The sequence below is a fragment of the Trichechus manatus genome, unplaced genomic scaffold (genome assembly GCF_000243295.1).
Source record: "Trichechus manatus latirostris isolate Lorelei unplaced genomic scaffold, TriManLat1.0 scaffold00056, whole genome shotgun sequence".
NCBI classification, from domain to species: domain Eukaryota; kingdom Metazoa; phylum Chordata; class Mammalia; order Sirenia; family Trichechidae; genus Trichechus; species Trichechus manatus.
In genome coordinates, this window is record NW_004443992.1 from 13,764,173 (window position 1) to 13,780,804 (window position 16,632).

The 16,632-nt window shown below is 39.2% G+C and overlaps 1 protein-coding gene across 1 annotated transcript in view; it reads left to right on the top strand.

Annotated features, from left to right (window-relative positions):
- Window positions 1-4,571: 4,571 nt before the first annotated feature.
- ZDBF2 (zinc finger DBF-type containing 2) overlaps window positions 4,572-16,632 on the top strand; it is a 33,300-nt gene continuing 21,239 nt past the window's right edge. Inside the window, exons 1-3 of the mRNA XM_023733025.1 lie at window positions 4,572-7,278; window positions 7,985-8,061; window positions 8,936-9,040. Coding sequence (XP_023588793.1) covers window positions 8,981-9,040 — 60 coding nt within the window. The 5' untranslated portion in view covers window positions 4,572-7,278; window positions 7,985-8,061; window positions 8,936-8,980. The remainder of the gene's footprint in view (window positions 7,279-7,984; window positions 8,062-8,935; window positions 9,041-16,632) is intronic.

A 16,632-nucleotide genomic window follows, 5' to 3' on the forward strand; every position in this document is an offset into this window, starting at 1 on the left:
GATTGTGGATCCAAGAACAATGAAATCCTTGACAACTTCAATCTTTTCTCCATTTATCATGATGTTGCTTATTGGTCCAGTTGTGAGGATTTTTGTTTTATGTTGAGGTGTAATCCATACTGGAAGCTGTGGGCTTTGATCTTCATCAGTAAGTGCTTCAAGTACTCTTCACTTTCAGCAAGCAAGGTTGTGGCATCTGCATATCACAGGTTGTTAATGCATCTTCCTCCAAACTTGATGCCCCACTCTTCTTCATAAAGTCCAGCTTCTCAGATTATTTGCTTAGCATACAGATTGAATAAGTATGGTGAAAGGATACAACCCTGACGCACCCTTTCCCGACACTAAACCACACAGTATCCCCTTGTTCTGTTCAAACAACTGCCTCTTGATCTGTGTACAGGTTCCTCATGAGCACAATTAAGGGTTCTGGAATTCCCATTCTTCACAATGTTATCCATCATTTGTTATGATCCATAGTCGAACGCCTTTGCATAGTCCATAAAACACAGGTTTCTGGTATTCTCTGCTTTTAGCCAGGATCCATCTGACACCAGCAATGATATCCCTGTTCCATGACCTCTTCTAAATCCAGCTTGAATTTCTGGCAGTTCCCTGTTGATATACTGCTGCAACCACTTTTGAATGATCTTCAGCAAAATTTTACTTTCATGTGACATTAATGATATTGTTTGATAATTTCCGCATTCAGTTGCATCACCTTTCTTGGGAACAGGCATAAATATGGATCTCTTACAGTTAGTTGGCCAGGTAGCTGTCTTCCAAATTTCTTGGCATAGGTGAGTGAACACTTCCAGCACTGCATCCGTTTGTTGAAACATCTCAATTGATATTCTGTCAATTCCTGCAGCCTTGTTTTTCCGCCAATACCTCAGTTCAGCTTGGATTTCTTCCTTCGGTACCATCGGTTCCTGATCATACGCTACCTCCTGAAATGGTTGATTTGTCATAGGGGGATAATAATAGGATTTATATTATAGGGGTGCCCTGAGGATTAATGCAAGAATACACGTAATAAATGTTAAGCAGGGTGCTTACCACAGAGTAAAACGCTTATTAAACAGTAGTTTTTGTTATACGCACCAGACAGTGGAAATAGATGAGAACAGCACATACTACTAGTCCTCTTACCTGTGTCTGCCCATTTTCTTTTCTACAGTTCATGTTGCTTTGAATTGAAATTCCTATTTGGCCCCTCAAATGCTAAAACTTTGGTCTCTATTTCGTGTCCTAGCTGCGCTATGGTTGGACCAGGTTTGATATCATAATCTTCTGAGCGGGGTCCTGACTAGGAAAGAGGTGTCACCCTTAAAAGATTCTCGGTGGGGAGAAGGGTGGGGTTCCCGCCGGTATCAGGGGGCGGCCCGGCTGTTTCTACGTCAGGGGGGGGCCCCCGTTTTCGCACCTTCCCTGATGTCAAACCTCACTGAGTGCTGAAAGGCCAAGTAAGTTCCCGCTGGATGCCTGCGTAGCCAGGTGGAGACTCAAGAGAGGCACTCACACCCTGCTTCTCTTCCGCTCGCCATGCGTGGCCAGCGGCTTCAGTTTCTGGCTCCACGGGCGGTGGCGCTCAGGACGTCCCTAGGGTCTGGCCGCCGTCTCTGAATTCGCATGGGAAGAAGGCGCCCTCAAGCCTCTCCCCGTCCAATAAGGCGGCTCAGATGGAGTCAGCGCGGTCTCTGCGGACGTAAGCGCAAGGCTAGGACGCAGGCGCCGGGCTGGGGTGGGGCGGGGCGGGGTGAAGTGGCGCGCAGCCGGGAGACGCCCGCGGGCTCCGTGCGCAGGGTCTGGGGCGGGGCTTGCTCGTCTCGCTACCGGGGCTGGTTCTTTCTCCCGAGGGACTCAGGAAGCGCTCACCTGGCTCTCGCAAAGGCCTCGCAGGTCCTCGGCTTCTCCTCACCCCGAGTCCCTTTCTGCCCCTCCTGAGTGAGCGAGGCTGGCGTCTCCGGGCCGGGATCGAGGTGGCTGGGGCGTGGGAGGAGGTGGGGCGTAGACAGCCTTGCGCTTCTGTTCAGGCCTCTGGGTTGGAGGGGCCCGCCGACGAGGCTTTGGGCGGAGGTCTTGGGGCATGTGGATCTGGGTAAGGGGTGGTCTACGGAGGTCGGATTTAGGTAGGGCTGGGTACCCGCCGGGAGTGGTCCAGGCACCTGTGCAGCCGAGATCCAGAGCCACCTGTCCACACATCCCCTTCCCTCGGTACCCTGAGCTTTTTCCAGCTGCCTTTAGACTAGGCCCTTACCAGACTCTGGAGATTAGTTTATTTTGGAAATGTTCGATTTTTGTTTCAATGATCCTTTTACTACCATCGTACAACAGATGTGTGACTGATAAATGACGACATCATTATTCCTTGCCCCTAAAAGGCCTTTGCAGCTTCCAAAATTATGTGACATAGTGATGTTAGGTATCGCGTGAAGGAAATGCGTAACAAGATATTGTCTCTCAAGAAAACAAAACCTCTCGCTTCCCCCCACCCCCCCCAAAAAAAGGAAGTAATCTTTCCTTTTTTTTCAATTGTGTACTCTGAGGATGAAACCAAGCAAAACACGAGAAAGCCTGTAGCAGTCATATCCTCAAAAGAGAATCAGTATGGGGTATATCTTTCTGTTAAAGAATACATAAACATTTACGTGTGTTGCTTGAATGGGGTGTTTATGTAACCTGCTTTTTCACTTAATACATCCAGGACTTTTTTTGTATCACTGTATAAAGATCTTTCTAAAACACTGTTGCCTCTTCAAATTGCACTGACCCAGAGCCTAGAAGGCAAGAATTTTCATCTCCACGTACCTCTGTTAAGAAACTTGTTACACAATGGCCAATATGTAGAAATAAGCTGAAAATTCAGGGTAACAACCAGGTTCTATAAAATATTATTTACTCCGTTTAATAATTTTTTTTCAAACTACAGTTTTCAACCCATTAGTGAATTGTGAATTTAGTGGGTTATGACTAGCACTTAAAAACAATGAAATAAGAGTGTATAAAAACCCAAAATGCGCTGTGTGTGTGAGGGTACTGTTCTGTGAAACTTTTTCTAAGTTTGTGTGTGTGTGTGTGTGTGTGTGTGTGTGTTGTGTTGGCAATATAAAATGCATTCCTATGTCATGCTAAATAAATTTGAAACTCACTAATCCAAGGTACTGTCTACCCACATCTCAGAATAGGAACAATGATGCAATTAAGATAAACATTAGTTTTATTTTCTTTCTTTGGAATATGTGATAGTGTTTCTTGCAGCAAATTAGATACCTAATTATTTGTTTTCGCCTAATATTAAACAATCAATTAGCATTCTTGAAAATACAGAGAAGCAGCGTTTCATTCAAATTAAGGGGTTTAGGAGCATAAGCTGCTCAGATTTGTTTAGGGTGAAATCCCAGCTACACTGCTTATTGTACGTGATCTGGGCAAGCTACCTCTTCTACGTCTGTTTCCTGATTTGCAATGTGTGGCACAACTGGTTAAGCGCTTAACTACTAGCCGAAACATTGGCATTCTCACTCGGAAGACAGGCCTGGTGATCAGCTTCCAGAGGGTCACAGCCTTGAAAATCCTTTGGAGCACAGTGGTACTCTGCACTCGTGGGGTAGCCATGAGTTGGAATGGACACGCCAGCAACAACAAGACAGCACCTACCTCATAAGACTTTGAGTTCTGGATGATATAATGCAGGTGAAGCTGTTGACACAGTACCTGACTCAGATTTGAAGCATTAGCTAAGGAGCCCTGGTGGTGCAATGGTTAAACGTTAGACTGTTAACAGGTCTGACATTTGAACCCACCAGCGGCTCCACGGAGACCTGGGATCTGCATCCCTGAAGATTGTTGTTTTTGTTGTGTGTGCCATCTGGTGGATTCCGACTCATAGTAACACTATAGGACAGAGTAGAACTGCCCTGTACGGTTTCCTAGGCTCTTACCTCTACCAGAGCAGATCGCCAGGTCTTTTCCCCTTCGTAGCAGCTGGTGGGTACGAACCGCCAGTCTTTTGCTTAGCAGCTGAGTGCTTAACCGATCTTTCGGTTAGCAGCCCAGCGCTTAGCCACTTCGCCACCAGGGATCGTTTCTCATAAAGATTTTGTGTGTGTGTGTGTGTCTGTGTGCCATTGAGTGGATTCCGACTCATAGCGACCCTCTAGGACAAAGTAGAACTGCTAAGGTTTCCTAGGCTGTCATCTTTACGGGAGCAAATCGCCAAGTCTCCCCACCACACCCCACCATAGAGGTTGGTGGATTCAAACCGCCAACTTTTTGGTTAACAGCCCAGCGCTTAACCATTTCGCCACTAGGGCTCCTTTCCCATAAAGATTGTTTTTATTTTACGCTGTTGAGTTGATTCCGACTCATAGCGAGCCTATGGAACAGAGTAGATCTGCCCCGTACGGTTTACTAGGCTTTATGGGAGCAGATCCCCAAGTCTCCTCCCCTCGAGCCCCATAGCGACTGGTGGGTTCCAACTATCAAAATTTTGGTTAGCAGCCTAGTGCCTAACCATTGTTCCACCAAAGCTCCTTCTGTAAAGATTTAATAAAAACAAGCCCCCTGCCATCCTAGAGCAGCTGGTGAGTTTGAACTGCTGACCTTTTAGTTAGCTGCCAAGCGTTTTAACCACTGTGCTGCCAAGTGCTCCTCACAAAGGCTCTAACCTAGAAAACCTTATGGGACAGTTCCACTCTGTCATATAGGATCACTATGAGTCGGAATCGACTCCAAGCAGCGCACAACAACGTTCAGTTGACCGCATGCCCTTCTATTGTCTTTTCTTACTTACTTGCTATTTAAGTTGGGCCTCTCTGGTCAGGCAGTTGAAAAATGTTTCATATGGGGATGCTGGATTTTGTTGGCTCTTATTTCAACGTCACAGTCAACTTGAGAAACACAACTCAGAACTCACAACTCAGAACTCATTTAGACAGTGTTTTCATTGGTGTTAACCTCTGCAGGAGGTACAAATCTCAGGTGTGCAAGAAATACTCCTTAAAAAGAAAAAAAAAACATTATTTCTATTGAGTTGGTTGTGCTGAAGTCATCTCTGACACTGCCCCAAATTAGTTTATGCAGTTGTAAATGTTACGGTAACCAATGAAGTTGGAGTTTGAGTATTGTCTTTTTTTTAAATAGTATTGCTATTTTTATGAAAAGTAAATGCTTTGGCAAAAATCTTAAAAATCAGTGATAACTCTCTCAGTTTTTAAAATGCTTTCTAAGTTCTTGTTGTGATTTAGAGAAACCAAAATGGAAACTTGTTGAGGATGCGTTATGAATGTGGTTTATGAAAAAAAGTGATTTGGAACTTTAGCAGACCTATCCACAAAAAACCCCAACAAAACAAAACCGTAAAACTCAACTTGACCTTAAACCAAACATTCATATACATTTATATGTTTAAGTTAAAATACTAAAGTTATGTGTATTGGTGTTTTTTAAGTCATCCTATTTTCTGACTCTAAAAAGTTAACTCACTAGCCTTTGGATATCATCAGGTAGGAGAGCTTCTATCTTACACTGATAAAATGGAATACTATGTGATCATTAAACATTCTGTTTGAAATTCTATATAATGATGTACGTTGGTGCTCATCGTACATGATTAAGTGAAAAAAGCAGGTTACAGAATAGAATATAGAGTACCATTCCATTTTTGTAAAAATATGTTTAGAACAAAGAAGAATATATAACAGATGTCAACAGTGGGTAGTGGGATTATGGCTGTTTTTCTTTATCTGTATTTTTATAATTGTACTATAATAAGCGTGTTTTACTTTTGTAATAAAAACCATTTTTAAAATAAAAAAAGAGTATGTGTTTTCTAATTTACAAAGCATAAATGAGACTAAGTTTTTGTTGACTCTGAATTTAGATATTTTGGGTATTATCTAAATTCTTGGTGGTGTTCTGTATTCTAGGAATTCTAGAAATCCTGGTATCCTAGGAAATGGTACTGAGTAGTTCAACAACTGTGTTCCTTACTCTTTGAAGAGCCCCTTTGAGAAGGAAAGAACCATTATTCAGAATTTTCCTAAAACACTCTTTGAGCATATCTGTTTCTAAAAAAAATCCATACTGCCTGAAGTTATGGTCTAAATTATTTAGTCTGCTTTTAAATCTTATCATGTCAACACCCAACCTACTTTTCCTGCTTTATTTCTCCTTAAATTCTCAAATGAAACCTTAGCTCCAGCTGAACTTGTCAACTTGCTATCTCCAAATTACCTTGTCTTTTCTTGCTTTTCTTTTTTTTTTTTTGGTGTCTTTGTGCCATTGATTGTTTGTTACTTGGAATACCTCTTCCTGGTCTTTTTGTGAGCAAATCCTACCTGTCTTCCAGTTAAAAAATCATATCCACTTTGATATCCCTGGCCATCCCAGCTAAAACTGAACTTTGCAACTGAATCCATTAGCATTTCTTATTGGTGCTTAGGCATTTCTTAAATACCACTTGGTACTGTTACTTGCATTAATTTCCCAATCCCATTTTAAACTTAAAAAAAAAAAAGTCTTCTACTTCTCTGTATCCATTAAAGCTGCAAGCATGGAACTCTGCACAGGGTAGGTGTGTAATAGTTATTCCTTGATTTTACAGTGGTATCACTGGCTCTTTGAGTCCAAGTGTTGCAATTTTTTGTTTACCAACGATCCTGGATAAGGGTCAACATTTTCCTTACAATGTGGAAGGGTAAAAAATTGATAATTATTTCCATTATTCAATGGACAAAAATGTCCATTGATACAGATATAAAGAATTGACAGTATTTTTCATTAAAACTAACATGGTAGCTAAGAGTTGGGTGGTTAGTCTAGGACCCAAACTTAATTTCATATATGTATTTCTTTTAAAAGCATTTCATGAGGCTTATTTTGGGGTTGATAGCATCTTTCCTTGACCTTACCAGAGGCACAGTTGTCCCTTATATTGTTTCACAGCTACTGTTCCTGGATCCCAGAGATCTGAAGTGTTTGATGGTGGATTAGATGGGCCATCAGTCTTTTTGCTCCAGAACATTTTAGGAGGTCAGATGGGATTCAGTGTCATAGTATGTGAAGTTGTTTGTGTTCAAAAGTCAGTATTTTTTTTTTCCTATTATTGGAAACATCATGACATCACTTTTCTAACAAATATGACGTGGGGTACTTATTTGACTAATGGTAGCTGTTTATGGGGAGGTTTATCTTCTCTTTGAATTGCTTATTTTAATTTACAGACGTTTGCCAGGACTAATATTGCTGATGAAATACCTATTTTTTCTGCAGAAGGTAAACAATTTGTTACTTTATAAAAAATCAGGTACCAGTAGAATTCAGAGTTTATATAAGAAGACCCATTCAGCCAAGCAAAATAATATAATCTTAGACTCTAAGATATTCTTTTAATAAGTAATAATCTTATTAATATAGATAAAAATGATGCCGTATTATTGTGTCAACCCATATCAAAATCATCTTGGAGCATTTTAAATATGTATAATATTCACGTGCCTGGGCTCCTCTCAGGGGACTTTGATTCAGTAGGTTTCAGGTGGGGTTCTAGCATGTGACTTTTCAAAAATGCAAACAGGTGCTTCTGACTTACTGCAGCTTACTGTCATTATGGCATTTATATGACACTAGAGATTATGGAAATGACAGGTGAAAATGCCATGGGAGTTAAAGGCCATAAAAGTTAAAGGTTTAAAAAAATTTAAGTTATTTAAGAGTGTGTGTTTTGTGATGATAGACTCGTACTTGATTTTGCCTTTTGTTCAATGAATGTTTTAATTATATTTGCAATAAAGCACTAAAATGTTTGTCATTTTATGGTTTTCAAAGTTGAGGTTTAAGCTTTAAGGTTCTTGGAGCCTGAAAATGACCATATCCATAAATATAACTTAAAATAAAACTTTCATTTTAATATATGAAATAAATTAATGGAAAAAGAAGATAAATTTTAAGTAAGTAATTTATTATATGTTCTTTATTTCAGAGGCTGGTTTTATTGATTTATTTTCCCCGTAAGTGTGGGAAATCAGAATCAAAGCTTCCCCTGATAAAAAGTAATAGGTAAGTGAATGGTATGATAGCATTTTGACTTAATGAAGCTTTTCTATTCTCAAGTTACTGGTTTTAATGCTGTGATTTCATTTTTTTAGTCATTGATTTTAATTAATTATGCTTTTTCAGTTGCAGAATAATAATCTTCTTATACAGGAAAACTCAGAAATGCTGTACACTATAGAATGTTTCTGTTATGTATTTTCCAACAGACAAGAATGTACCACTGGTGGTGGTGGGAAATTCTCATACTTACCTGGTTTATATAATTGTCAGAAGAGGAATGTCTGTGTTTCAGAATTTAAATTAGTTGTTATTCCAATCATTAGCAACTTCATTGGATAAACTATTTTAAAATCTACTTCTTTGTAAACTAAGCAGAAAATGCCATGACACAGTCAGAGGTTATATGTGACATTGCTGATGCAAATAATTTTAGTCGGCAGTGACTCGATGGCAATGGTTTGGTATAGGAATATGATGGAAAAATTAATAAGCCCCATTATGGTATAGTAAATATATTACAGTAATATCTTAGAAATTAAAATTTGTCTTTAAAAATTGAGTACTATGTTCTTTAATACTGAATAATTCCTCATAATTCTGTTAAGTTATTAGAGAACTGATTAAAAATTTAGACATCTAGGCTTCAAATGTTGGCAACAAAGTACTCTTTCAAACTATATTTACCTCTTATCTCTACTCCAGGCTCACTGATTGATTTGATAGCTCATGACAGCCTTGTCTTGTATTTTATACCTAAGTATTAGCAATAGGATTGGGTAGGGCTCAAGAGTGAATTTCTGTTCTCTTATATTATCATAGCCATTTTCCTCATGGTAGTAAGGAATTATTGTGATTTTGGCATTTTTCTTTTTTTCAGTTTGAGTGTTCAAGGGTAGTAACCATTTGACTTCAGGTATTTAATATGCAGAGCGGACAAGGATATTGCAGCTATTGCCATGTGCTCTATAATAACCTGGAACAGGTGAGAGATTCCTATTAATATGGTAGTGCCTCTCAGGACTTACTTATGACTTTCTTTTCTTTTATAATTTGTTAAATACATTTATTCATTCATTGAACAGATCATATTGAAAATCTACTAGTTGCCAGATGTTGTTTAAGGCTCTAGGGATACAACTGTAACAAGACCAAGTCCTGTTTTTTCATAGGGCGAACATTCTAGTGGAGTAAGACAGAAATAATCATATACATTTGGTATAAGTCTGAGATTGTAATAAGTGCTATGAAGAAAATAAAATAGGGAACAACAACAAGAACAACAAACTCCATTGCTGTGGAGTCGATTCTGACTCATACTATAGGACAGAGTAGAACTGCACCATAGGGTTTCCAAGGAACAGCTGGTGGATTCAAACTGCCAACCTCTTGGTTAGCAGCTGAGCTCTTAACCTCTACGCCACCAGGAAAGGGGTTCCTATTTTAGGTCAGGTGGCCAGGTAAGGCCTCTTTAAGGAAATGGCATTTGAGTTGAAATTTGAATGAAGTATGAGGGCCATACTTCCCCCATCTGGGGGAAGAGTTTCAAGGTAGAGCACAGACACCCTGAGTCAGAAGGGTGATTGGCATGCTAACTGAGAGTCAGAAGGCCAGTGTGGCTGCTGTGGAGTTGGGAGATGGGTGTTAAGTAATAAGGGAAGAATTCAGAGAAGTAGATTATGTAAGACATTGTAGGTTAAGGACTTTGAATTTTATTCCAAGTGAGATGGGAAGCCATTTGAGATTTTTGAGAAGTAAACTTATCCAACTTATATTTTAAGCACCATCTGACGGGAGAAAGTTTATATGGAGTTATTTTTTAATTAATTTTTTATTGATACATAATTCATATTATAAACTTCACCCTTTGAAAGAGTATAGTTCAGTGATTTTTAGTGTATTCACAGAATGGTGCAACCATCACCACTATCTAATTCCACAATATTTTCATATCCCAAGAAGAAACCCCAATTCCATTAGCAGTCACTCCACATTCTCTCTCCCCTCAGCCCCTAGCAAACACTAATCTACTTTCTGTCTCTATGGATTTGCCTGTTCAGGACTTTCATGGAAATGGTATCATACAGTGTTTCACCTTTTCTGTCTGACTTCTTTAACTTGGCATAATGCTTTCAAGGTTCATTCATGTCGTAGCATGTATCAGTACTTCATTCCTTTTTATGGCTTAATAATACTACAGTCATGTGGATATACCACATTTTGTTTATCCATTCAAAAACTGATAGACATTAGGCTTGTTTCCCTTTTTGGCTATTCTGAATAATGCTCCTAAGAACATTCATATACAGATTTTTGTATGGGCATATGTTTTCAGTTCTCTTGGTTATATACCTAGCAATGGAATTGTTGGGTCATATGGTAACGGTATGTGTAACTTTTTTTGAGGAATTGCCGGACTGTTTTCCAAAGTGGCTGTACCATTTATATCCCCACCAGCAATGTGGGTATACAGTTCCAATTTCCCTGCATCCTTGCCAACGCTTGTTACTATCTGTCTTTTCGATTATAGCTATTCTCGTAGATGTGAAGTAGTCTCATTGTGTTTTGATTTGCGTATCCCTAGTGACATTGAGCATCTTTTCATCTGCTTACTGTCCGTTTGTATGTCATCTTTGGAGAAATGCCTATTCAAGTTCTTTGTGCATTTTAAAATTGGATTATTTGTCTTTTATTGTTGAGGTATAAGGGTTCTTTATATATTCTTGATACTATACCCTTAGGAGATATATGATTTGCAAATATTTTCTTCCATTCTGTGGATTTTTTTTCCCACTTGCTTGGTAGTTTCCTTTGCAGCATAATTTTTTTCATTTTATGTAGTCTAATTTAAATTTTATTTTCTTTCATTGTTTGTGCTTTTGGTGTCATATTTAAGAAACCACTGCCTAATCCAAGGTCACCAACATTTATGCCTATGTTTTCTTCTAAGAATTTTATACTTTTAGCTCTGTCATTCTGGTCTTTGATCCATTTTGAGTTAATTTTTTATGTGGTGTCAGATGGGAGCCCAACTTCATTCTTTTGCTTGTGGCTATCCAGTTGTCCCAGCACCATTTGTTGAAAGACTATTTGTTCCATACCGAATTGTCTTTGCATCCTTGTTGAAATTCAATTTACCATAAATGTAAGGATTTATTGTTGAACTCTCAATTCTGTTTCATTGTCTTATACATATGTGTGTGTGTATATATATATATATGTATATATATACTATGCCGGTACCACACAGTCTTGATTACTGTAGCTTTGTAATACGTTTTGATATCAGGAAATTTGAGTCCTCTAACTTTGTTCTTCTTTTTCAAAGTTGTTTTGGCTATTCTGGGTCCCTTGCATTTCCATGTGAATTTTGGGATCAAATTGTCAATTTTTGTAGAAAAGCAACTGGAATTTTGGTAGGGATTGCATTGAATCTGTCGATCAACTTGGGGAGTATTGCCATTTTAACAATAATAAGTCTTCCAGTCCATGAACAGAGAATGTCTTTTCATTATTTAGATCTTCTTTAATTTTTTCATCAACATATATAGTTTTCAATGTACAAGTCTTGCACTTGTTTTATTAAATTTATTCTTAAATATTTTATTTTTCTGATGCTTTTGTAAGTAGAATTGTTTTCTTAATTTTATTTTTGGATTGAACATTGCTAGTGTATGGAACTACAACTGATTTTTGTATATTGCTGAACTCATGTATTAGCTCTAACAGCTCTAATTATTAGCTCTAATAGTTTGTGTGTGTGTATTCTTTAGGATTTTCTATATGCTAGATCATGTCATCTGCAAATAGAAACGGTTTTACTACTTTCTTTTCAATCTGGATGCCTTTTATTTTATTTATTTTATTGAGCTTTAGGTGAAAGTTTACAGAGCAAATTAGTTTCTCATTAAACAAGTAATACACAAATTGTTTTGTGACATTGGTTGCCAACCCCTTGATGTGTCAACACATTCCCATTCTTGACCTTGGGTTCCCCATTTCCATTTGTCCAATTTTGCTGTTCCTTCCTGCCTTCTACAGGATCGCTATGAATTGGAATTGACTCAATGGCAATAGGTTTGGTCCTGCCTTCTAGTCTTTGCTTTTGGGCTGGTGTGCCCATTTAGTTTCATATACATGGTTGAACTATGTGTATTATTGTTTGTTTTATAGTCCTGTCTAATCTTTGGCTGAAGGGTGAACTTCAATACTGTATTGAAGTCAGGAGTGACTTCAATACTGAGTTAAAAGGGTGTCCCGGGGTCATCTGGGGGTTTTTCCAGTCCTTGTCAGACCAGTAAGTCTGGTCTGTTTTTATGAATTTAAATTTTGTTCTGCATTTTTCTCCTGCTCTGTCTGGCACCCTGTATTGTGATACTTGTCAGAACAGTTGGTGGTAGTAGCCAGGCACCATCTAGTTGTTCTGAACTCAGTCTGGTGGAGTATGTGGTAGTTGTGGTCCATTAGTCCTTTGGACTACTGGATACCTTTTCTATCTTTTTCTTGTCTAATTGGTCTGTCTAGAACCTTCAGTACAATCTTGAATAGCGGCGGCAAGAGTGGATATTCTTGTCTTATTCCTGATCTTAGGGGAAGCTTTCAGCCTTTCCGTTAAGTATGTCATCTGTGGGTTTTTCATAGATGCCCTTTATCAGGTTGAAGAAGTTCCCTTTTCTTCCTGGTTTGTTGAATCATGAAAGGGTGTTGGATTTTAGTCAGATGCTTTTCTGCATCTGTTAGATAATTATGTATTTTTTCCCTTTATTCTGTTAATCTAGTATATTACACTGGTTGCTTTTTAGATATTAAGTCAATCTTACATTCCTGGAATAAATCCCTTTGGTCATGGTGTATAATCTTTCTTATATGTTGCTGGATTTAGTTTGCTAGTATTTTGTTGAGAATTTTTACATCTGTGTTCATAAGGGATATTGCTGTATAGCTTTTTATTCTTGTGATATCATTGTTTGGTTTTGGTATCAGGGTAATGTTGTCCTCATAGAATGAGTTGAATAGTGTTTCCTCTTTTTTTTAATTTTTTGTATGAAGTATTATGTATGGAGATTTTGAAATAAGTATTCATGTTAATAGTAGCTGCAATTTTATGACCAGGACTGTTAATTTACAAAGGTCTTGAGTTTTTCTCCTGGGTCTAAACTATGGAATTACGTTATAGGTGAAGTATTAATATAATGAAATTCTCATTCTGTTAGTGCTAAACTTCTACATCTTAGATGCTATCTCAGACAAGCTTATAATATGTAAAAATTCTGTGTTGTGTCGTTTATTTTCTTTAATTATCTACTAGTAATTACTTAAAAATTAATACTAAGGAAAAATTTTATTGTTGTGATTTCCATCCCTCTCCCTCCTTTAAAAGAAATAGTTTTTAATGTTACTCATAAGTATGAAGAGGCAGATAATAAATCTCAAGACTTTTGCTTAATATTTCTCCATGATTATAAATTATATCATCAGTTGACTGAAAGATTATGTTGAACCTTTGATAATGATAAACTATGTTAATTCTTTAACTCTGAGCTCTATTCAACAAGCATTTAGTGTAATTATTATTATTTTTTTTTGCCTAAGGTTTAAAATAATAATAACTTTTATACATTTGGATACACCAGCAGTAAACTGACATTTAAAAAGACTAGACTTGTAGCGACAGCAAGGTCTCTCTGGCCAGTCTCTCCAGCTGGTCTCTCCTTCCTTGGTGGTGGTGGACTCTCTTCTCTGCTCGGGAATTGGCTCTCTTTTAAGGCAAAACTGACCAATCCTCTTGGTGGACCACAATTATCTTATTTGAACTCACCCCCACCCAATTGCCTGGGTGGGAGTTACAAGACCATGGCAAGAAACGCCATATTAAGTAATTCATCACACCGCAGGCCACCCCCTGGCTTTTCTAGCCATAGTTCTTTCATATTTGGAGGATAACATCCCCTTCCCAATCATTTTACCAGTCCAAAATAGTCATTAACAATTAGTCCTTCAATACAGCAAGGGTACAAAGGGTGAGTTTACTCACGAACCAGTCATTCAGGTCAGTTGTGGGTTTCCATCTGATCTGGTCAGGTTCTCCAAAAGTTATCTCTTCTTCCCCCTTTCCAGCCTCTGACAAAATACAACTGAGAAAAGATTATTCCTTTGCTCTGAGTCTCTCTTGAGGTATCAGCATAATATTAGGTTTTCCTTGCTGCATAACCCATTTATTCGTTCCTTTGCCTTCAGCTATTATTTTTCCTTCCTTCCATTTGTCATTTATTTTTACCCAAACTTTTTCACCTTGGGAAGGAACATCAGGTTCAGCTGCTGTACTAGTCCAGATTGCTGGTAGCAAGACCAGTCTAGCAAGTGTTTTCCCCTCAGTCCACTCCTATTCATGTTGGGTAGGGCTACGTAGGCACAACACTAGTTGGCTATCCGGCCCACCAGGCAATACGGCAATATTTACTGTCAACCTCAATTTTGCTAGATGGGAGGAAGGTACAATTTATCTCATCAGGCCCTTGGGAATTCTGGCATACATGTTCAGGGGTATAGTTACAGTCTGTTGCTTAATGATCACCCCTGCTTCCAGCACCCATAGCTGCATCCCTGGTCCTGGAACCTCAGCATCCAACAGGAAAAAAGCAATTTTAGGTGATGTGGGGAAGAACTGTACAGTGGCACCAGCATCCTCCCCCACCCCCTCTTCCCCAGAGAAGCATAGGAATCTGTCCAGTGGTGATCCTTCCAGCTAGGGTGAATAGGATCGACTTGTTTAGACCTCTTTAACATTGGGGGACCAGCAGGAATTTCTGTTGGTCCACCCAACCTCCTGTAGTGCTGCCTTAGAACCTTTGTCTCATCTCCATCAAAGTCTGCAATATTCATCCGATTTTTTAGTAACCATCTAAAAATCTCTGTCATGCTGGGGTAAGTTCTTTCTCCATTGCCTCTTCCCATTCTCCTGTAAAATACCCTTATGTTTCTTGCATCTGTAAGACCCATGAGGGGAAGCTGTGCCAACAGATCGGACAAGGCTTCTTGGATTGTTGCTTTGTTTCGCAGTAGCAACGTTACGTGGGGTGCCCATGTAGAAGGAGCTCCCTTGATTACCATATCTACCATGACCTGTGTAAGGGGCATACTCATTGGATGAATATCATGATCAACATAAAGCCATTCCAGTATGGCTTGCATAAGCAGCACATCAGCTGCTTCCTCTGGAGTGTTCCATTGGTACATTAGAGGGGGAGAGGAGGAACAGTTTCCCTTCTCAGGGTAAACAAATCTCACTGCAAATTTCATCCCGTCTGTCAGACTAGCCGTCCCCTCTGGGTTAACCTGCCGTGTAAATGGATCTTGTCTTATCTTTCGTGACTGTTCTCTAGTGAGTTGTGGGTCTTGCATCAACCCAAACACACTCTTCCATTCTACAGCATTCAAAACTAAAGACAATGCCCCTAAATTAGTCACTCTCATAATCCATTTTAATAATGGTTCCTTGGGAGGCTGATGATGCTGATCTACAAACTGAAGCAACTTCTTTATGTTATACCCCCTGTTTTCTATAGTTTCTTGGTTTTGGCTGTTTCCCTCCCAGACTACCTTCTTGGTGGCCAGCAGTCGTAGAGGAACTGCCTGTTGTTCCGACCAGATATTTTTCCTTTCTGGGTTGGCCCTGAGACTAAGGGTCGTAGCTCTGACTGGACCTGATCTGGGCTTGGTTCAGTGCTAAAGTCAGCCCCTACATTCTTTTTCCCTGCCATTGCAGCTATTACAGATAACAGAAACCAAGGAATTGTACATCTAGCCCTTTCCTTATCACTCTGTATTTCTATATGCATCCAGTTAGCCAATTCCTTAGGTGTGAGAGCCACCCTTCCTAAATCCCATGAAAGGCTTATCCTTCGGTAACTGATTGCAGTATAACAGCTTCTTCAATCCACAGGTGTTTTTTATCCCATCCAGAAACCAAAGGTTTCTCATTCTCCCGTTTATCCCCTTTTTTCCAAAACCACATATTCCAGTCTGTCTGGGCCTTTGCAGCGAAACCCTTTATACTGACACCAACTAAACGAATACTTTCTTTTATAAAGATCACCACAAAGCTGGTTCCTATGAGGCAGAAGTTAAAGATGTCCCAAATGTCCACCTTTACCAAGCTGCTGTACCACTCTATCATCTCCATTGTCTCTAACATCTTCTCTGTGGAAGAAAGGCCTTGCCATCTGCTTCTGTAAAGATTACAGCCAAGAAAAACCTTTGGAGCAGTTCTACTCTGTTACACACGGGGTTGCCATGAGTCAGAATCAACTCGACGGCAACTAGCAACAATGTGTAAATGGAATACCACTGTGTTTGGAGTGATAGGTGCTCAGTAGATATTAGACTTCTTTCCTATCCTTCTTGCTAATCTGAGCTAAAGGATAGTAGTAAAGCCAATATGTAAGTTTTTGGAGACCAAAGTATATTGGTGGCTGGGGGAGGGGGTGGGTAGGAAGAGGAGGTAAGGGAGTAGTCATTGTATAGGGGACACAGAGCATCTATAAGGGTAATGGAAAAACTTGGAAACAATAATGGTGA